This window comes from Lynx canadensis, chromosome D3, assembly GCF_007474595.2.
Source record: "Lynx canadensis isolate LIC74 chromosome D3, mLynCan4.pri.v2, whole genome shotgun sequence".
Taxonomy (NCBI): Eukaryota; Metazoa; Chordata; class Mammalia; order Carnivora; family Felidae; genus Lynx; species Lynx canadensis.
Window position 1 is genome coordinate 58,382,402 of NC_044314.2, and position 23,776 is coordinate 58,406,177.

Here is a 23,776-nt window from a genome sequence, read left to right on the forward strand (position 1 = left end):
CTTCCATACATACTTTTGGACCCAAAAGAGACCCTGAATTTATCAACTATTAGATACTGTCTTCATAGCATAGGATTGGAATATCTGACTTTATTTTACCAAATTTCTCAATATTCTCTTTCATAATACAATGTAATTGACCTTTTAAGACAGAGGGTGGCAAATTTTTATGTAAAGGGAAGATGGTAAATATGTTAGGCTCTGTGAGCCATGTGATTTCTGCCACAACTACTCAGCTCTACCATTGCTGTGCAAGAGCAGCCGTGGGTGATGTGTGCACAATTAAGACTGACTGTGTTCCAATAAAACTTTATTTGCAAAAGTAGGCGGTGGCCTGGCTGACTCCTATTTTAAGGAAATTTGTAGCAGACTCAAGTTTTGTCCTTGTAACTAAAAATAATAGTCACAAATGGACACTTTACCATGCAGAACCTAGAGATCATATAAAAATCCCTCCTGATACCTATCATGTACTTTTTCTATGGGGGACTTTGAGCCTCTGACTGCAATTTGCCCTTCATTTAGTTGTGAAGACATGGCTGCCCAACCTCGCCATTTTCAAGTAACTTTGCATCCATGTTGTTTACCTTTTTCAGTATTGGATAGGTGCTCTGTTTCTGATAAGACAATATAGTTTTTTCTCAAAAAGCAGAGTAGGTCACATTCTCCTGTGAGTAGCAGAACACCACACAGGAACTTTGGTTGAACAACAGTCTGTGACCCAGCAAATGTTTTATGTATAAACTTGGTACCGACCCTGTAACAAGGCTTAGAAATAACATTTTACTGTTTACAGTGTGCCATCTCAGTATGCAAAACTGCATACTCTATCCTATCGAGAAAATTATCTCCGTAGTACCCTGGGGTTTCTCCACTTTCTGACCCAACTGGTAGTTTATTCATCTCACTTAGCAAGACTAGAAAGTTTTCATTAATAACGTGTGAAAGACGATTATCCCACTCTTGAACCCAGTTGCTACAATTGTCTAGTTACAAGAAGCAGCACCGTTTGAATGGTGCAGAGGGATATTTCAAAATATTATGCAGCAGCAGTTTTGGGTTTAATTGTCTGCAGATGGTAGATGATCTATTTTCCTTACTCGCTGCCACATTTCTAATAGCACCCAGGCTGTTCCATGTAAATTAGTAATCTTTCATGTAAGCCTGTCCTTAATTTTCCAATATTTTTTCTTTGCATCATTTTCCAGCTGTATCATGTTAGAACTGACGTTTTAATTTTCTATTTTTTTCCCCGATATCTGTGTGTCATGAATGTTAACCATTTAAACACAACTGCTGAGCTGTGCAGCCAAACCAAGAAGCTCGACTGGTCTGCCTCCAGAATCTTAATCGTGTCTGTGGTCACATGTTAACCATGACGACTACAGCAAAGGCAGTTACTAGTTTTTGGTTTTTGAACCGACCAATGCTTTGAGGTGCATTTTTCCCCAGTCCCTTAATGTGACAAAATAAGGTTCCTAAATGGAAACATTCTCCGCGAAATTTAGTTATCAGAGAAATCCCTCTGTAGAAAAATGTCTCTAATGAAAGAAGATCATGTTCTCCACAAAGGTGATTTTAGCAAGAAGAGAAAATATTGTGACTTCAGCAGCAGAATTTCAAGTAACCTAATAAATTTTAAAAGCCTAAAGTTTGGATCATCAGAATTAGCAGCGAATCACTTATACACCACACTCAACAGCACTTGGAAACACTGTTCAGTCTAGAGCCTTATTTAGAACGTATGTTTTGTTTTTACTTCCCGCCCCCCCCCCCACATCTTCGGTTGACCTACCCAAAATATCAGCCAAAGCTTGCAACTGTGTCATAGTTAGAAATCTAACTGCCTGACAAAAACTTGTTTAAGGGAAAAGAATCCAGAAAATTCAACACTTTGCTATGTTTTTTTTTTTTTTTCTTTTTTCTTTTCTTCTCTTTTTGTTGTTTTTGGAAACAAAGTTGAGACAATGTGATATACTGATCGAGATTCTCCTTGCTAGCCTAGCTTCAGTCTGGCTTTTTCTTCCCTCATGCATGCTGACCTGGGAATCTTCCTTTGCCATAGCTGCGATAATCGTGACTCAGCTTACAACACCTTACATTCGCATCGCCCCTGCCGCAGGCGACGACCAGCTGACAGGTCAGATGTTCAAGTATAGATGAGTCATCTTGCCCATTTCCTGCTCATTTTTCTCAGCTTTGTTTCCCCTCTACATTTCCTCCTCTGCTTAAGGCTTGTTTACAATGTGTCAGGCTCTTGGTACAGACCTGTGCCCGCATTAAATGAAGTGATGTGCTTGGCCTCTTCTGTGTGTGCACATTGATACCCATGCATTAAGCACAACGCCACTGCATGTTCTCATTGTGTGTTTGTCTGTCGGTGTGTTCCTTTCCAGCCTAATGTTGTACAGAATGAAATTTGCTGGACTTGCGATAGCAATGCCATCAAACAGGATTTCCATCAGAGTACATAAAGATGTATGCCCAGTTATGCAGATTCACCTAGAAAGGCCCTGTGGTGTCAGGGTGAGCGAGCTTTACTTCCCACCTCGTAGGGTCTCGTGTGCACGCGCACGGAGCCATACACAGTCCTGAGATGAAGCCACCCAGAGCCGTTTGGGGTGACGCTGTTCAAACAGCTTTGCGTGTACGTACAACTGGAGCAGAGCTGTCTACATTCCTTATAGAGCCTTGTTTCGAAGTGTTTATATAGAGCAGTGGTACCTCTGCCAGTCAAATGCATTGAATAATTTAGGGAAGTTTTTAGAAAATCGAATGGCTTAGAGTCATGGAGTTAAACTGTGTGCTTCTATATAGAAGAAGCAGCACACAGAAAGAGAACGTAGCCAAGAGAAATTAGCTTGTCCGTTCCGTACTCTCTCTAAAGGTGTATGGACATCAGCATAAACTCCTATAGGAAAAGAGTCCAGTAAATGACTCCAGATGGAAGGTGAGTGGTCAGAGAACCCCAGGAGACAAATTTTTGTCCTGCAGTAAAAGCAAACCATTGTCAAGATTTCTAACATAATTGCGTGGGCAGGATTCAAATTCTGGTTTCAGAGACATCATCAACATTGTAGTTTATGGCATGTAGTATAGGCATGGTTAAAACTCAGCTGTTTTCCATAGAATTTCCACTCCAGCAATTGTTTTGAGTGTATGAAACAAGGGAATATACTCTAACATTTAAGAAAATAAAAAAGTATAGCTCAACTCATGGTAAGAATTCACAAATGTTTACGTTGTCCTGTGAGCTTGTTATTTTGGAAAAATAAAAGCAACTGAGACTCAGCAAATTTACAGACTGATTTTTGGAAGGTAATGAAATGGAGGCTAATTCTACTTCTTTCCCTACTGGAATTCCACACATATTTTCAGTCCTCTGTTTCGGGGCCTAAAAGCTATAAGGTTATTATTGATAGTTCTGCTTCTCTTTGTTTTCAAGGTTCTTCTAAGCATATTTCTTTTACGGGTTGAAGTTCTGCTTGTTACAGACCCTTTCTTATCCTGAACTTCTGAAGTTCTCTTCCCAACAGAAGTACTTACGGAGTAGTGTAGCATCTTTCTTAAGTCCTCTGTTTTAAAACCTTCGTATTTAAGGACTGGCCCATGGCCCATGGTCGGGTTAGGTGTCCATCTTGAAAGTAACCTTCAAGTCTGACTACCAGCTGAATCTGAACTGGCCCTATGGTTGTAGCAAACCAATAAAAATGGCCCCACTATCTGAAAACAAGTGCTTATGGGCAATGTAGTTCAATAGCCCCCTTCTAAGGCTTTAGCTGTATCTACAACCTTCATATTAAGCATGCTGTTTACTAGGCAGTGAAGTAAGTGAAACTTCTGAACATAGATTTCTCTCCAAAACTTGCATAAGTAAGAAGATAGCTCATAAATCAGCCTCCTTCATGGTGCTTTCAGATCCCGGGTATCTTGTTATTTGGGAACTAGTCTGTGAAGGACACATACATTGCTCGAGTGTATGGCCGCCATTCTTTTAAGGGCTGCAGGCGATCTCCATCATTTACTTTGGTTTATTAGGGATTAAAATGATGGAGTGTTAGAATAAGCCTCAAAAAAAAAAAAAAACCCAAAAAACTACTCCTGATCTTTTTTTAGTATTTACTGCTTGTTTTAATGATGGGTAATCTTACCCAGATAAATTCAAAATCAAGTAATATTTCTTTTGCATTTTCCATTTGCATCAGCCATCAACTGTGATAGCAGTAACACTGTCTTTTTTAATAGATTTATTCATGAGTCATACTGCAAGCTTGAGACTTAATGCATTCAATCACTTAGCTGACATTTATTGAGCACCCTCTGTGTGCCAAGATATAGATCTACTAAGTCTTATAAAGAGTTTTACTTTGTGTGGTTGCCCAGGCTCTTGGCATCAGGCATTTTGCATCAGTCACATCAAAACCTACGTACCCACATGTTCTTAGGAATGAAAAATCACTATCATGCTGGTCATTTAGCAGTTAGGAAAGGACAATAGTTTGGTAACTAATGGGCAGACAGGACATGTATTTCAAAACCTTTCTCATCATGTGCAGCAGCTTAGGAAATGGTCAGTGGGACGATTCTGAACATTGCACATCTGTGACCGATTGGCCAGTTGTGGTTTTGTTTATTAGATCAATATGGTGCCTTCCAGAAGCCAACAGGAGATGCATGAGGGATACATTGTGAAGTGCCGTCAGCAGTGTTTTTGTTCATTTTGTTTTAATTGTGCTGACCTCCTACTCCTACAAGTGCTGTTCAAGGCTGTACTTACACTAGGAAGCTCTGATGAGATTGTCCTCCGCAGCATAGTTCCTTTGTCCCAGAATGTGGCACATGCCGCTTGGGCTTTCCTTGGCCCAGATGGGACCTCACTCGCTCGTCTAACACCAAAGTAAACAAGCATCCTGGTGACCTGGTGTCCATGCCAGGACCTCCGGACACAGCAAAATGCTCGTGAATACTAGCTGATCTGATTCACTGAACGAAGGCAGATCAGGCTGCAGAATGCTGGTGTGTCTGATGGGCAGGCCTGTCATTGCACTGGGGAGTGTTTCTGAAATTTTTTGTCTTCAATCAACGGTGAACTACATCATTATCCAATATACAACATACACATACACAGAAGTTAACTGAAGAGAAAGCATTGGAAACCTCACTGCCAAGACTACATGCTGAATAAGACGCTCTCTGATTCGTTCCATTCTGTTCCATTTCATTCTATTTCATTCTTTAAAAAATTCCAGTCACTACCTACTAAACTGATTTCATGTCCCACTATTGGGTTGCAACCCACAGATTTTAAAAAATGCTTTATTAAACCACTGGATATAGGAGATTATGAAAGGAAATGATATATAACTGGAATAAAGGTCCCATCTACCTCAAAAGCACTCTAAAGAGTGCACATAGAAAAAGTTCTAGAAATTGGAAATGGTTCTGGTTTCTACTTTGTTCCCTTTACTATGTGATTAATTGTCTGTAATAATAGAAGTGCTTTAGGAAGAAAATTAAAAGCTGTACATGCTAGAAATTTCTCTTTGAGATTTTTTAGTTAATTTTATAAATATCTCTAGGCTGTTTATTTTATATTAAGATATTTCTGTTTATGATTTAATAACCCAGCTAGCTCTGAAATGCTATGGAGAATGTTTTCCTTAAACAAATTTTTTATCATCCCATTTGGTTAACCCATACATCTAATATGATAAGATCTGTATCCTAGAATATTTATAAACAAAGTGGCTTCTGGGATTCAAGTACAAATCAGATATATCAGAGCATGTAGAATTACTTGCTAGATATAATTAGTACTAAAAAAAAAATAGATAACTAGCCAAAGACTATTCCCACAAAGTTCCAAGTTTTAAAAAGATATATGTAGCATATCTGTATTGTCAAAGATAAATACAGCTGGACATTAAAGCTGTAAAAACAGATTTATTCAGTAACTCCGGACTATAGGGGATAGAGGTGGGCTCCATTTTGATTTGTGCAGAGTGGACTGACTTTTTTTTTTAAGTTTATTTATTTTGAGAGACAGAGAGAGAGTCGAGGGGGGAGCAAGGAGAAGAGAGGCAGAGAGAGAGAGAGAGAGAGAGAGGGAGAGAGAATGCCAAACAGGCTCCGTTCTGTCAGTGCAGAGCTGAAGTGGGGCTCAAACTTATGAACCATGAGATCATGACCTGAGTGGAAATCAAGAGTCGGACGCTTAACCAACTGAGCCACCCAGGCTCCCTGAGGGGCTGGCATTTTAAAGGGAGTATGAAGGGGGGCTGTGAGCAGGGGCTCAGTAGAGTCAGTGTAGTGAAAAATTATAAAAAGCAGGAAGGGTGTATTGGTCCAGGAGCTACCCATCTGGTGACCAACTGGCACTTATCAATGTCAAGCTGCTTCCCTCTCCTCCATCCCCAGGGCTGGGACACAGGAGCCCTGTGTTCAGGTGTCACTGGAACAAACCATCATTTCTTCGGGCAAGCCTTCAGTTTTCTCAGGCAGGCACTTTAAGGGACATGGGTCACCTAGGTATGCAGCTTGAGCAGTTAGAAAACCATCAGTGTTTGCTCAAGTCTTACAGGCCAAGGTGAGGCCTAGGGGAGGAAGGGCTCAGAGGAGCCTGGCTGGCATTTGGTCAGAGAGAGAATCTTTGCCAATGTCATCTTTGCCAATTTGGTCACAGAGAGAATCTTTGCAAAGCGATCATGAAATAAATCCCAAGGAATTTCTTTTTCTCCCTAATGTGGCTCTTAAAGCAAGAGTTTTAGGGGTGCCTGGGTGGCTCAGTCAGTTAAGCGGCCAACTTCGGCTCAGGTCATGATCTCACAGTTTGTGGTTCGAGCCCTGCGTTGGGCTCTGTGCTGACAGCTTGCTCAGAGCCTGGAGACTGCTTTGGATTCTGTGTCTCCCTCTCTCTTGGACCTTTCCCTGCTCATGCTTTGTCTCTTTCTGTCTCAAAAATATATACAACATAAAAAAAATTAAAGCAAATAGAGTTGTTGTTTTTTTTTTTTTTTTAGTGTAAAATATAAAACATGGAAGTCACTGAACTAGATCCCTGCTGAGGAAGTCAAGCAACTGAGCATATTCAGAGAAGCTCCTGTGGTTTGGACCCTGTGCTAGAAACCTCCACAGGCATTATTTCGCTAAGTCCTCACAATGGCCACCTGAGAGAACATCATCACACTTTTCAGTTGAGAAAAGGAAGCTCAAAGGCATTAGATTCAAGTACACAGGCCTCAGAGCACTGATACGCAGGGAAGTCAGGGACAGAACTCTGATCCCAGCCTTTGTGACTTGAGCCCTGGGCTCCTCTGACCTCAGTGTCTGTTTGAACTTCTCCCTTTTTGCCCCGTGTTCTCCTCTCTCCCTCCTGAGCCCTTCAGGCCTCACCTGCTCCCCCACCCCCAGCCCTGACACCCCATGCAGCCCTTTAAGTTGGGTTCTCACTGACACCTGGGCCCTCCTGGCCCCTTGCTCCCTTGTCCCCACCACACATCACACTAACCCCAGCCTGAGAAAATCTCATTGCCTTCTTTCTTGGCTCCTGGTTTCATACTTCCGGGTGTTATTTGACAACCAGCAGAGGTTAATTCAACTAGAGGTATGTTGAATCCCGCCTTGATATGTTCTGCTGATCAGTGAATGTCCCCTGTACACGCAATGGTAGCGCTCCCACCCAGCGGTTCCCTCAGCCTGAGCCCTAAGCTGGCTTGGTCAGGCCTCCCCTCCCATCGCTGTGCCCACTCTCCTGGGCGGGCAGCTCTTTGCCAACCATGGCACTTAGGCCTGCCCTTACCCCTGGGGGTCCTAGCTATTGGGTCACAGAGAAGGACACCTTTTCCTTAGGAACAAAAACCAAAAGTGAGGTTCACCAGCAACAGCCCAAGGAAATTTCTCAGACTCTCGCTGAGGAGCGGGCCTATGGCAAATACCATCTTTGCAGAACACAAGTGTGTCCCTCCATCTTTACAAAGAATGAAGGAGGGTGCTAAATTCTGTATGTCTCAGCCTATGGGTTTTGAGCTCGAGTCAAGGGCTGACTCAGATGGAAGCCTAAGTGAGGACCTAAGTTTGGTGGTGACTGTGGGGGGAGGTACAATGGAAAAAAAGGTGACAATCTCAAATCCCCGTTTCACAAATGCTCATTAATTGGTTGCTGGAGACCATCAGGGGTGGAAACCTTATAAATTATCTGGTCAAGTGGTTCTCAAACAGTGCTCTGTGGGGTTCCACGGGAAAGCCTCAGGGAGCTACTTCACATGCAGGCCTCTGGGCTGGGCAGCAACTTATTAAAAACCGTTATGCATAGGGGCGACTGGGTGGCTCAGCAGTTAAGCGTCCGACTTTGGCTCGGGTCATGATCTCACAGTTTGTGAGTTTGAGCCCTGCATCTGGCTCTGTGCTGACAGCTCAGAGCCTGGAGCCTGCTTTGGATTCTGCGTCTCATTCTCTCTCTGCCCCTCCCCAACGTGTGCTCTGTCACTCAAAAATAAATAAAAATGTAAAAAAAAAATTTTTTTTCTTAAACCATTATGGGTAGCATAACTGTTGGGCAAGTGAAGAATTAAACTGCTCGGGTTCACATCTCAGCTGTGTCGCCTACCAGCAGATTGACCTTAGGCAAGTTACTTTGAATCTCTGTACCTCAGTTTGCTCATCTGTAAAGTGGGAGCCACAGCTTTACCCACAGTAAAGTTGTCAGAATTACGTCCACAAGTAAAGTGCTTAGTACACACTCCGTAAATGTTAGCTATTATCGTTTCTCTACCTTAACACGTTGTTTTAAAGTATGGGAATGATGAACACCCTTTTATTCCTTCACTGATGCACCGAGCACGTATTTCCTGAGTAACTGCTATATGTCAGGCACTGAGTGAGGCTCTTGAGATATGTCAGTGAACAAAGCATATAAAAACTCAGATATACTGAAAACGTTTACTCTAAGTCTAGACTGACCTCATCCCCAGCCCATGATAGCCGTCTTTCTCTCTATGTAAATATATACAATATATACAGATTTTTTTTTTCCCACTACCGTGTATTTACTTAACTCTGTCACTTGCATTTTGCACTTACTAAGTAAAGTACACTTATTAGGCTTCTCCTTCAGGCCAATATATATCAATCTAGGACATTCTGTTACCTAGTTGTTCCTCTGTAGGGATAGGTGAAGATCTGTTCACCCAGTCCCTTGTTAATGGGCCTTCAGATTTTCACCACTTTTAGATTTTTTCCTACTCACAGCAACAACCACCAGAAACTGGAATACATAACCTCTGTACATGTTCTTTCCATTGTCACTTTATTGCTTTTTTTAATGTGTATTTATTTATTTTGAGAGAGAGAGAGAGAGAGCTGAGGAGGGGTGGGGAGAGAGGGAGAGAGAATCCCAAGCAAGCTCCACGCCGTCAGCGCAGAGCCCGACGCAGGGCTCAAACTCACAAACCGTGAGATCGCCACCTGAGCCGAAATCAGACACTTAACTGGCTGAGCCACCCGGGGGGCCCCTGTAACTTTATTTCATAATGATTCTCAAATATGGGTCAAAGGGCAAGTTTGTTTTATATGTAGGGCCATATTCCTTTCCTTCCCAATTGTAGCAATTCATTCCCCCATTCTCCCGCTAAGTGCCTGCTAAGTGCTCCCCCTGCACTGGATGTCTACCACGCCATGTTTCCTGTATGGTGCGCTAACGTCTCCTGACGTTTCCTGAAGCTGGTTATCTTCGCCTGTGTTTACTGGCCATGTGCACTTCTTCTGCATCTGTTCATGCTTATTCCTGTCAATCACCGTTCTTTTTTTTTTTTTTAATATTTTTAATGTTTGTTTATTTTTGAGAGGGAGAGAGACAGAGTGCAAGCAGGGGAATTGGGTGGAAAGGGGGACACAGACTCTGAAGCAGGCTCCAGGCTCTGAGCTGTCCGCACAGAGCCTGACGCGGGGCTCGAACTCACACATCGTGAGGTTATGGCCTGAGCTGAAGTCAGACGCTTAACCGACGCTTCGCCTGGGCAGAGCCACCCAGGCGCCCTGCAATCACTGTTCTTTTGACTTTACTGTGTCTTTTGGCATAAAGAAATTCTCATTTTCAGATAATGAATATGTTTCCCATTTTCCTCTATTTCTCCAAGGTTTTTGTTTTGCTGGAGAAGGTATCCCATCTCGATTATTCAGCCATTCACCTGAATTTTAGTTCTTGAATCTGTCTAGAAACTACCACCGATATGGTGTGGTGTATTGCCAATGGAGGAGGGCTAGCTTTTCCAGATAGACAACAGCTAGACCGGCTCTTATTATTAAATAAACAATTATTTCCTCACAGAAGTGAAATGCCGTATTGTCATATATTACGATACATGTATATGCACTATGTTATGGTCCTCTTTGGGTCTTCCTACATTATTAGCATAACTTTTTTTTATTATACTGGTTTTTTAGGATAGTTTCTTATGTGATAAAACTGACATTCTCTCCATCTTCTTTGTCAGGAATCCCTCACATCCCTCCTTGTCTGCTTATCAGTCCTTCCAATGGCCTGGAGTCCTTACAGCCTTAAATGATGGCCCCACTCCTCTGATTCACTCTCTACCTTCTTTCCTCTGCCTTATTCCACACCAGCTACCCTGACCTCCCTGTGGTTCTTTGGCTACATCAGCCATGCTCCTTTCCTTGACCTTTTGCTCCCAGTTTCCCCTTGCTTGGGAATATTCTTCCCCACATATCCACTTGACCCTACCTCCTGTAGTCCTGGCTCAAATCTACGTTCTCCACAAGGTCTTCCATGAATACTTAACCGTCTTCATGCTGCAGCCTTCCATGAGACCTTTCCCCATTCTTTCCATACAATCTTCCCCCCCTTAGGCTGCTTGCTTTCTTCCTTTTTCCAGCACTTCTCACTTTACATGCTCTGTCTTCCTCCCCCTCCTACAATATAAGCCCCCTAAGGGCAGACATCTTCATCTGCTGTGTTCTGATTTATAATCCAGTGCACCCCAGGCAGTTGGGTTCCAAAAATGCCACTGAACTTCTCATTGGAATCTTATCAATCTATGTGTTACCACAACTTTAGGAATATGATCGATTTCTCCAATCAATTTCAAATCTTGTTATAAGACTGGTAATACAAATTCGGAGTTTTCTGTAAGGGGCAGCCTTGTCAGGTCTCCCTCTAAAATGTATTCTAGGTTCGATGATGTCTCACCTTCTCGTGGCCACCACACCAGCCGGGACCAGTGCAAACGTGTCCTTAACTACTCTCTTGGCTCCCTGTTGACTCATTTGCCACATGGCAGCCGGACTGACTTTTGGAAATTGAAGTCCCTTTCCATCACTTCTCTTCTTAATGCCCTTGGATAGCTTCCTACTGCACTAGCATCAACATCAGAAGTTGTCGCCCAGCAAAGGGTCCCGCGTGGTCTGGCCCCTCTCACACTGGCCCTCATCTTCTGTCGCTTCCCATGCTCAGTGCTGGTCTCCTTTCTCTTCAAAGCAGCATGCCAGATCCTGCTCTGGTAGTTTGCACTCCCTCCACCCTCTGCTGAAACTCTTCCCCTAGTCTTCGTATTTTCAGCTTCTTCGCAACATTCAGGATTCAGTGTAGACATATTTTCCCCCCAAAGTCTCCCTAGACCAGCGTCTTGAAGTCAGTGCCTTGTTGGCCCCCAGACCACTGTCCCGCTCATCACTCGGCTTTATTTTTAATTTTTTAATGTTTATTTTTGAGAGAGAGGCAGACAGAGTGTGAGCAGGGGACGGGCAGAGAGAGAGGGAGACACAGAATCCGAAGCAGGCTCCAGGTTCTGAGCTGTCAGCACAGAGCCTGATGTGGGGCTCAAACCCACAGACGGCAAGATCATGACCTGAGCCGAAGTCAGAGACCCAATCGACTGAGCCACTCAGGCGCCCCCTCTGCTTCTTTTTGAAGTGCCCTGATGACTGTGTGTCTCCTCCTGGAGCCCAGGCAGGCAGGGCTTCGTCTCTCTGTCTTGTTCCCAATGTAGCCACACAGGCACCTAGCAGGTGGTCCACTGTATTTACCAGATGACTGAACAGTTGGTGACCTTTCTTGTTAAACTTATTCCCAGGCATTCTGTAGCTTTCATTAATCATTAGTAAATTTTGAAAAATTTTGATGAGGATACGAATTTTAGAATCTTTTTATTTTGCTACTCTTGACTGATTTTATGTTAGTTGCAAAATTCATGTCTTCTTTAGAATATATACACATATATATGTGTATATATTTGAGTCTGTAGACCATTATACTGCAAATAAAACAAACCCATAGTTTTTTCAACCCATTTTTATTTTTGTTTTTTTTTCATGTTTATTTATTTTGAGAGAGAGAGAGAGCAAGGCCATGTGTGTGTATGGGGAAGGAGCAGAGAGAGGAGAGAGAGAGAGGAGAGAGAGGAGAGAGAGAGAGAATCCCAAGCAGGCTCTCGCTAACAGCACAGAGCTTGAACCCACAAACATCAGATCATGACTTGAGCTGAGTCAGAGATGCTTAACTTACTGAGCCACGCAGGTGCCCCTCAACCCATTTTGAAAAGCACAATTTTAACCAACCATTTATTTTAGCAAGAACCATAAGAAGTTTTAATGTTCATTTTATTGTTTTCGAGAGTGGCCTACTCACTCGCACCAGCATCATCTGTTTCTTCCAGCTCCCCAGACCTCATCTGACCCACTTTTCTACCTCTGCCTGTCAGACCCAGCCAGTAGGTCTTGGGTAATCTTTAGGAGCAATAAGCTGGGACAGGCCTCAGTGCAAGTAGACATATCTGCCCTTCTGTGGACCCAGGTTCTCTATTTATAAAATGAAGACATAACTAAAATCACATTTCAGCTGCACTGAGTAGCACAGAGGACCGGATGCAGCTTGAAGATGGTGTGTTTGTTTACTGAACTTGAGCTTAATCTGGGGCAGAGAAACAGTGAGTGCAAAGGTCCTGTGGTGAGAGGTAGCATGACCCAAAATTGAAACATTGCCAAAAAGGCCATCATGGCGGGAGAGCAGAGAGTGAGATGAATGTGTGGTGAGCGGTCAGGTCGTACAGACAATCAGAGGCCACGCTCCTCTGGCTAGGCACACTAGAAACGTTGGAGGGCAGATGAAATTAGGCCAAAAGACTGGAGTAAAACTCTAAGAAATGGAGGAATGTCTGCCAGCCTAGAGAAAAAAGGATAGTGAGTAGAAATGGATTGAGCATGAATAGAAGAGCTAAATGCCAGAAAATTGGTGCAGCCTAAGTGCCAGCTCTGGGGTCCTGATGATCCTCGATCAGCATCGAAGAGTGCACTGTAGGGAATTTAAGGGACAGGTTCAAACATATCAGAGGAACACTTTAAGTACCTTAGAGATGGAATGCTTTCATTCAGCCTCTTGCCTGAGTTATCCACTTTATTCATTTTTGAGAGCTATTTACCAGGGTATTCGTATGAATTAAAACTGACAAAGAACATAAAGGGTAATAAAACTCAGCAATGCTGTTTGAATATATGGTCACTCCGATTAAAATCTCACCACTGTTAGCTGCAGACAGTTATATTTTGCCCTTTTAAGAGTTCAGTCATTAGATTTCATAAAGTGTTGTCTTGGAGAGAGTTCATTTTGTCTACTAGGAAATATGTCCAGAAATGTTTTTTATCTACTACTACAGGGGCTGTATTTCATTTATCTTGGTATCTTCCACAACTGCCACTCAGTGCTGGGCACCTGAAAGACCCTCAGAGACCAGCTATAAATGTCAGATGGAATGAATTCATTTGTAGAAGATAAAATTCCCTTAAAGGCGTGAACTGATTTCCACACCCCTTTTTTTTTTTAAGAAAATAGTATTTGCATCACAGAGGAGCTCCCAACTGTGACTCAGGGAGATGTGGGCTAGACCGTGTCGCATAGACGTCCCGTGGTCACGTAGACGTTCGTGGTCATAGACCAGGGTCACATAGACGTTCATGGTCATAGACCAGGGTCACATAGACATTCTGTGTTCAGACATGCAGGTCCATCCCAATGGAACTGTTACAGCTTTGCCATCATTGAAATATTCAGCTTTAGGGACATAGGCTCTGCACTGCTCCAAACATGTTCACTGTCCATACTTTAGAAGAGAAGTGTCACCCATTCATCCCTTACATGAAGATCTCCTTTGTCCCTCGGGAAGCTTGCTGTGTAATTACCTCTGTGTTAAGAGATGCAGAGAATTCAGAGAAGTGTTATGTATACTCTTTGCTCTCAACAAAGGATCTTTGTTAAAACCAACATCAACAGTTGACTAATATTCTGCGTCAACAAAATCCACCAGTTTCTTGAACCATTTGTAACAATGATAAATGCGTAATGAAGTAAGTTAGCATGTATTCAGTTGTGCTCTAAAAACATACTATCTATATGATACCAGAGTCCTTCTCAGTGTCCGGAGCTTTGAATAAATATCTTGAGAGAATTTGGGGTAAAAATAAAGGGAAGATAATGCCTCCATTAGGCTTCCTCGTAAAAAAAATAGCCAACCTCTTCATTTAAGCTGATAATCTATTTATAGGAAACAGTGACTGAATTAGAACAAACATTTTCCAATTAATTACATATCCTGATTTTTCAGGCGCATTGTCATATCAATATGGGTGATTAGTAATTCACAGGCTGCCTCATGTTAGGCAATTTTTCTTAAACAATGAAGGACGCATCAGCGCTATATATTTTGGCCATGGAGGCCAACAGAGAAAGTTAGCGAGAGGAGAATTTGGTTGGAATTTCGGCATCTCTTAAAAGGGTTGCTTGAGGATTCTAAAAATTTCCCTTTCAGCTACAAAGGATGTAAAGTGAGGGGAAATTTTTATTCTCTGCAACACCAGCTGAATGCATTTTAATGGGCTGTAGTGTCACTGGTGATTTATTACCCTTTTTGTTCTTTATGTGTTATATTTGTCATTTTGCTATGGCCAGTTTCATCTATAAAACAGTATAGTTACAAGAAAATGGTGAGGGGATACAGGACTGCCATGGGACAGTCTGTCCTTTTTCCTTGTCATTTTGGGGAATGAAATACTGAGTCAATGTCAAGCAATTTAATTTCAGAAATAATACATTTTAAAAGATGTATATTGCACCAAAACAGTATTGTTTTCCATTTTTGCTACATAAACTTAAGAATTTCTGTGTAACGGTTTTCAGTATAAAAGAACTTCAGTTTTAAATATCCTTTGCATTTTCCTTCTATCAGCAGGATGATAAAGGAAATAAAACAATGTATTAACTTTTATTTGCTTAAGGCATAGAGCTTTCTGGCCTGAAAGCACAAATTGAAAAATGTTATATTTTAGGGAAATCTACCTTTTAATTTCACTATTAATCTGGTGCATTGTAACATCGCCAACATGGATGCTGCAAGTGAAGTTTCAAGCTCAAAAGAAACCAAGTTTTTGGGAAAAGATTCAGCATAGTGGGGGAAAAATAAGATTTTTGCGTGAAAGATATTATGTTTATCCGTTAAATTATTCTTACCTTTTTAAGTATGGGAAGATGTTATTTAAATTTTATAGTAAAATTAAGTTAGTTCATCCTTGATAGTAGTAAATGTGGAAAGGACCTGGATATTTTTAAAATATTTATCAAAATTGAATGGCACTATCTGCTTCTGTAGGTCATTCTCTTCACCCTAGTGCCCAGCATGGAACTGGATACATAGTAGCTATTCAGAGGTATCTACTTGTTGGTAGATACTTCCTTCATGACATGCTGATTTCATCCCTTGCTTTAAAAAAAAATGTCACTACAGGGGCGCCTGGGTGACTCAGTCGGTTAAGCATCCAGCTTCAGCTCCGGTCATAATCTCATGGTTCATGAGTTCGAGACCCACGTCAGGCTCTGCTGACAGCTCAGAGCCTGAGCCTGTTTCAGATTTTGTGTCGTCCTCTCTCTCTGCGCCCTCCCCCCCCCCCAAAATAAATGAAAAACATTTTTAAAAATTAAAAAAAAGAAAAAAGTCACTACATTTATGATATAAGGCATCAAGATTAATTGTGACAGTTTTATGTCTAAGACACTCTTCATTTCATTCAAAAATTTTAGGCAAAGGGCATGCTCTGCTGTTTTGGTTGGCTTTAGACTAGTCTCCTTCATATGAGTATTTTTAGAATCCTGTGAAAATAATTAGTATTTGTGAGAGACTTTCTTTTCTTTTCTTTTTTTTTTTTAACTATTTATGGGTATGATCCCATATACGTAATCAGGATGGGAAGGAGTCAGAAATTCCTTCATGACTGGGACTCAGCAGGATGTAGAAGAATCAACAGATCAAGAAAATATCAAGGATAGATCTAGAATAAACAAAGTTCCCCTTTTAGAGAAGAATTCTTATTTCACTTGCTTACTGACCTTGTAAATGAGTCAGGGGACAGTCAGGTCATGGGCAAGTGAAAAGAGAAAAGCACAGTCCCTTCAACAAGATTGCCTCATTTCATCTGCCCTCTTGACAGTATCAGTCAATGCCAGACGGGTCCTCAGCGACTCTAGTGACTGAGAGGGAGGCCTCTTTTTATTTTATTTTTTTCATTTTTTTAAATGTTTATTTATTTTTGAGAGACAGAGCACGAGCAGGGGAAGGGCAGAGAGGGAGGGAGATACAGAATCCAAAGCAGGCTCCAGGCTCTGAGCTGTCAGCACAGACCCCAATGTGGGGCTCGAACCCACGAACCCGAGATCATGACCTGAACCAAGATCATGACCTGAGACGAAATCAGAGGCCTAATCAACTGAGCTATGCAGGCACCCCTGAGAGGGAGGCTTCTTAAAATTCCAACATGTTAAAATCCGCCCCCCCACCTCACCCCAATACTCATGCTACTTTTAGAATTGTCATCTTCATTACCAAGGTGAAAGGATCTTGGGTAATAATCTGATTCGTACTCAAACATGGCATTTCTAGCTTAGCCACCATATATTCTTTTTTCTTTTCTTTTACTTTTTTTTTTTTTAAAACACAGAACACATTTACTTTTATTTGGAAATGATGTCAAACTTTAAGTTGCAAAAATAAAAATATCACAGAGAATACTGGTATATCCTTTATCAGATTTCCCTCTTATAAACATTTTACCCTATTGGCTGTATCATTTGCTCTCTCTCTGCATGCGTGTGTGCCTTGTGCCTGCACACACGCACATACATCAGTTGTTTTTTTTTTTTTTTTCTGAAGGATTCAAGGACAACTGAATATGTCATGACCCTTCACTTCCTAAATATCTCAGTGCATATTTCCTAAGGATAGGCATATTCTATTATGTAATCATAGTACAGTGATAAACTTGATGAATTCACATTAATTCAGTACTTTACTGTTCTTACTCCCATTTGTCAGTTAACCTAACATGCCCTTTGTACATTTCCCTCCTCCACTATAGGATCTAGTCTAGGTAGGTCAGTTATGTCATTTGGTTTTCATGCCTGGTCAGCCTCCTTTAGTGTAACCATCATATTCTTAACCATGTGGCCATTCTCTCTCCAGGAAAGCTGTCCTAAGGACAGGGGGAAGAGAGGTTGCTCTCCTTTACAGAATTGTATTTGGCCGCTTTCCCATCTCATGTGCTTGTCGAATGTGAATCTATGACATCATGAAGATATAGGGCCAAGGGAGTCTCACTTTACTTGATAAATCATTCAAAACAATATTTTTGTTAAAAATCAACATGTCATGAAGTAAAATGCAACATTTGCATGCTTTTTTATCTTTATTTTTTGAAAATATTGAACAACAGACTTCAAAGAAATTTCATGCCAGTAGTAGGGCTGCTTAGGATAAACCTCCGGTTTGCAGTGGTCCTTGTCCTCTCTCGTCTGCCCAGTGAGTACAAGTGAGAGAAAGGTGTAAGAATTACGCGTCCCTTTGACCAGCTCATGGGGAACAGTGAGTTGAGGGCCCTCAGGTTTAGATTCCAAGATCATTTTCAAAATCACACGATTTCCTAGGGCAGTTTTCAAACATATCCGACAGGAATCTGGGCCTAACGAGTCTCTGTATCGGATTTTAGTAGAGTGGTTCACCCAGGAACTCTGGCTTTCAATGCACATAATTTAGAAAAAATTTGTTTTATTTTCTGCTTATTTGTCTGTTACACTTACTTTAGATAGAAGTTAATGAATCCAAAGTCCAGGTTTCCTGGACAAATCTCTTAAACTCTAAATCTCAGCTTCCCTATCTGCATAACAGAGAGATTACTTTTCTTAGCTTCTTGGTAGGTTTTGGGAGAATGAATACAATGACAGATAGAAAGGACCTGCACAGGGGCGCCTGGGTGGCGCAGTCGGTTGGGCGTCCGACTTCAGCCAGGTCACGATCTCGCGGTCTGGGAGTTCGAGCCCTGCGTCGGGCTCTGGGCTGATGGCTCAGAGCCTGGAGCCTGTTTCCGATTCTGTGTCTCCCTCTCTCTCTGCCCCTCCCCTGTTCGTGCTCTGTCTCTCTCTGTCCCAAAAATAAATAAACGTTGAAAAAAAAAATTAAAAAAAAAAAAAAAAAAAAAAAAAAAAAAAGAAAGGACCTGCACAAAGCTGGCTCAGGGTAAAGAGGAGGAATTGGCCATTGCTAGCAACTTCTTGGGTAGCTTTGCTCTTATCCCAATAGAAGATTGTTTTATGGCTCTCTGATCTTTCAAGAGAACTAGGTCATTAACCTGGGCCACCGCCACTCCCAAATTTGAGGGCTGCAGCCCTTCTGAAAGGTGCAAATGTGAACTTATGGGAAAATGAATGGATTTCTTGATGCTGCGGAGGGTGTTATTTACATGAGCACCATGCACATACTGTGGTCTCCAGGAGCACTGGAGCGTGAGAGGAACGTTATTATTCTATCATATGTCAAGGCTTGTAATGAGTCCCCCACAGATGATATTCTCCATTTGCCTATCTTTGGGATATAAACTGCATCAGCATGACCCAGGCTATTATCTTGCTACTGGCAATAATGGTGATGATGATAATGATGAAAACGTTACCACATTTTCAAAGACAACTACTTTATTTGAAGCAGGAATAGCCCAAAGCAGTGTATAACCTATTCTGCTCTTCCCTGTGCCATAGAATAAAATGCCAGGCTCCCTTTGTCATCCTGGCCATTTGGAGTTCCTTTGTTCCTCACTGTCCTTGGTGTATATGTGGACACCTCTCTCTGATTTGCCCTTCAGGTACATCAGTTCTCAAGGGAGCACGAGAGGATGCACTTTAATAGCACTCCATTAAGAAGGCTTCTAGATTATCTCATTGAATAACTTTTTTAGACATTGAATATGAAGTTGGAAGAATACACAGTAGTTCGTAAGGGAATGAGAAGCAATGCGAGTTTTCTTCCACATGTTGTTTTCCTTTAGGAGAGTAAATAACTATCCCTGAGAAACAATCTTTGTAAGTAAGCCTGGCGCTTGTCTCAGAGTTAATAAATGGCACCTGTTCAGCACATCTATCAGTATCTCTGATGAGTTTTTCCATTTACTCCTAGTAAATATTCAAGCAGTACATCACTTCAGCAATGTAATTGATGTTCAGTCTAATTTACTTATGGTGTTGCTAATGATGCAATTATTAATTGTGGTTTATTATTAATTATAACAGCTTCCTCGGTTGGTGCTCTTGGTCAGAACATATACTGGCATATCAGTTATTACTTGGGATTTCGCCTGTCTTTTCAGGGTTTAATTTTACATTTCTACCCAAGATATATGACTTCACAGTAAACATGATAAACAAAATTACCTTTGATATTGCTAATCTAGTGGATTCTCCTTTTATGTCTTTTAATAATTTCTTTAGATACTGGTGTATATTTATGTACAAATGCGTGCATGCACACATGTATAGAGACCTCGTCAAAGTGGGTTACATGTGTCTTTTAGACAGTTTAGGGGATTAATAAAGAGAATTTTCAGATTTCTACCTTGTTTCTTCCTTGGTTTTTTTTTTAACAAGGAAGTTAAAAAATACTCCCAGAGCATGGTCATAGAAATGACATAACCATTTTATTAAATCAAATTATTCTTAACAGTTTAAATCATGTTAGCATGATCTTATAAGCTTCTCTTTTTTTTTTCTTTCTAAAAAGGCCCAGACCATTGTCATTATTCTCCAGCAGAAATTTTGGCCAGTTGAAAGACTTCTAAAACAAATTCCATATATGATGGTGAAAAATGGTCTATAGCTACTTAATCATTACGAATATTGAGTTCATAACACTTTATTCTTGACAGATACTCATTTCCTGTCTCTCTGATACGTACCCAGTTAACTTTCTTGTCATTGATGGATATATATTTCACTGCTTTGGCACTGAAAATATAACATTTTGTCACTAGTATTTATTTCCATGCTCTTTTTATTCTATTAATCGCATTTTATCATTGATGAAAGTTTGGCCAGTAAATTTACTGGCTTCTTCCGTGTACTGGCTGTTTCTTGGTGTGCTCAGTGGAACCAGCATTCAGACGTGTTCCTTCTTTCTCTGGGTATTGTCTGGATGCCCGTGTAAGGTTATCTGAAGATCGCTACAGATGCGTTTTATCTTCCTAATCGCCCTGCTACATGCTGGAGATCAGTAGAGGAAAGACCACAAAATTAGGCCTGTTGTCATCTTTACTTAATTATACTTCCATTTTTGTCTCTTGTTTCTTTTTTTTATATCCATCGTGCTACCTAAGAACATAAATGGGAAAAGAATAGGTAGATTATGAAAAGAGCACAATTTCAGAATGCGATTAATCACGACAGATCTTCCATTCAGCACGTGTATTCTCACATGTACTGTGGATACATAATAAGATATTGGGCCAGGTCAGATGAGGGCCAAAAAGCCAAAAAAGCTTTGTGTCAAGGCCCTGATGTTAGCAGATGATAGAAGGAATTTGCCAAAATGACTGAACTGAGGGTAAAAATAAGTTCTATGCAAGAAGGGTAAAGCAAGGTTCTATAGCGGTACCGCGGGATGAGGAGTACTTCCTACAAAGCAATCGAGACAATATTTGGGCTGGGTGGCCTTTGAAAAATGGGCACAGTTGGAACCTATCAAAAGTGAATAGGGGGATGTTTCCATGGAGAAGGAGCAGCAGGAGCCCTGAGAAGGGGAAATGTTGGATGTATGGAGAAAACTGAACATGTCCATTGGGTTGGAACATAGATAAAGGAAAGTGAAAAGAAGAAGGATATATAGTTAGGAAAGGGGGTTGGAGCTAGCTCATGGAAGGCCTTGATTGCCTTTTGAAAGAAGCATTAGGAAACTCTTGGGTTTCTTGTTGTGTTTTTAAATGAAAGAGTGACCTGATTAGAGCAGTTCTTTGGGAAGACCAATATAGCTGCAGTGTGTAAAAGAGACTGGAAGGGATGTCTACCTGGGAGTCAAGTACAAAAGTCCAGAAGGGAAATAAGCCAGGTTCGTGGTGACAGGAATGAAGAAGAGATAAGAGAAAGAGAGTATAACTTTTTTTTTTTTTTTTTACTTTTTATAGATTGGGTTGGGGGGTGAGAACTGACCTGTCTCATGTCAGGTAACTATTCTTCAACCCAAGGATAGGAATGAATAAACGCTCCTTTGTAATACATTTCATTTTTATGTGCTGAGGCTCCAGATGCCCTTTTATGGACAACCAAAAGTCATTTAACTGGCTCTGACTTTTATTGAGTACATGCTACATTCTAGGCACTAAGAATATAGAGAAGAAAAGACACAGCTTTTCTCTGTAAAACGAGAGCTCCCATGCTTGTTTAAACCTACGTGTTCAAAAATATCCTGCATACAGACATAGGTCCCATGTGGTCACTACTCTCTTTATAAATACCGGCTGTAGTTTAAGACATTCATTCAGTAAAGACTTACTAAGTGACCACTGTGTTAAAAGCATTGTGCTAATCGTCGGAAGTCAAAGGTGGGTAAGAAATACTCCTTTACTCTTGGAAAGCTCCAGTGGAAGACTGCATCAGGGCACCTGCTGGTCTCCTCCTTGGTTAGGTAAATGATCTTAATTCCCTGTCTCTTTTTGCATGGTCCTTCTTTTCTACCCTGTTGATCACTCGTCCTTCTTTTCTTCGATTCCTTTTTAGCGTCTCTACCTTGAACAGTGCATTGTGTTCTGGCAGGGTCATGTGCTTGTCACTTCTTTGGGGCATTTTCAAAATCACACGGACTGTATTACCACGCCTTTCTTTTCTGCACTTAGGCCCATGACGCCCATGTCCTCATATATTTATCTTCCTCTTCTTGCAGGATTTTAATTTCCTTATTGCATTGTTCTGCACTTCGGTAGTATGTTTTCATTCTTTTCTGAGGTTCTCCTCTTTACAGCTGATCAAGATAATTTTCAACTTGAGTGTTATCATTCAGAGTGTTAGCAGGAGTCGCCCAAGTTTTCCGTGTTACTGGGAAAAGTTGCGATGCAGTGAAGCAGGCATAGTCTCACAGACTTGCCTGGACCCAGTGCCCCTCACTTCTCACTGTCTGAGGACAAGCTACTTCTCCTGATCGCTCCTGCTGCCTTAGTTTCTTCATGTTTAAAATGGTATTGATTACACCTCATGATATAATATTAAATAAAGTTATATAAGATACCTGGTATATCTTATATAAAGTAGGACTTCAAAAAGGTCAGCCGTAGCACTTGGGCAGTTGGCATACCTTAAATTCCTTTACAATTAGCATTCAATCTCTACTTCCTATGGCTACTCCTAAGACTAGTGTTTGATTCCATGAGTTTGTCTTTTTTTTTTTTTTTAATGCTTATTTATTTTGAGAAAGAGAGAGAGCAAGCAGGGGAGGGACAGAGAGAGAGACAGAATCCCAAGCAGGCTCCATGCTGTCAGCATAAGGCCCAACATGGGGCCCGATCTCACGAATCATGAGATCATGATCTGAGCCCAAATCAAGAGTCAGACCCTTAACTGACTGAGCCACCCAGATGCCTCCATAAGTTTGCCTTTTAATTGTGTCAAAGGATCATTTAAAATAGTGCACTGGGGCGCCTGGTGGCTCAGGTGGTTAAGATTCTGACTTTGGCTCAGGTCATGATCTCATGGCTCAGGGTGAGTTCGAGCCCCACATCGGGCTCTGTGCTGACAGCTCGGCCTGGAGCCTGCTTCAGATTCTTTGTCTTCCTCTCTTTGCCCCTCCCTCACCTCAAGAATAAATAAACATTAAAAATTTTAAAAAAATAAAATAGTGCACTGAAAGTTGCTGACAAAGTGAGACATGAATATATTGGGAGGTGTTTTTAAAATCAAAACCCAATTAAATATTTTTCCCTTTTTGCCATTGTCTGTGAATACCTTCCTCACCAAATATTTAGGACCGATGAGGCTCTCAAGTGGAATTTTTCTTCATGTTGTATAGGGAATCACCTAGGGTGGTACATATAGATTCCTAGGTCCTACCCCAGACCTTTGATCCTGAGTCCCTGGAGAATCCAGCCATCTGCATGTTTCAGAAACACTTCCAAATGTTCTTAAACTCTCTATACATGGAGAACTTCTGTTCTAGAAAAATTGCAGAATGGCACAATTAAGAACTTATTAAAGAACTTTATTAAAGAACTTCATTGTTTAAGGAAAAGTTGTATGCTTACTAAATGAGTATATGGGGGGGGGGCAGATTATGTGACCCGAATCTCTCCTAAGAGCCCAAGGATCCTCATTATGTTTCTGAGGGTCACCTTTGGTGCAGGTAGCTTACTGGCCATGTGCAAAGCCCCTCACGTTTCTGCGTGCAGTGCGCTAGACTCTGTACATTTTTTGAATCTCAGA

The 23,776-nt window shown here is 41.4% G+C and overlaps 1 protein-coding gene across 1 annotated transcript in view; it reads left to right on the top strand.

Annotated features, from left to right (window-relative positions):
- PTPRM (protein tyrosine phosphatase receptor type M) overlaps positions 1-23,776 on the top strand; it is a 794,802-nt gene that overhangs the window by 534,668 nt on the left and 236,358 nt on the right. Inside the window, 1 exon segment of the mRNA XM_032595357.1 lies at positions 2,066-2,140. Within this exon segment, the coding sequence (XP_032451248.1) occupies positions 2,066-2,140 (75 nt within the window).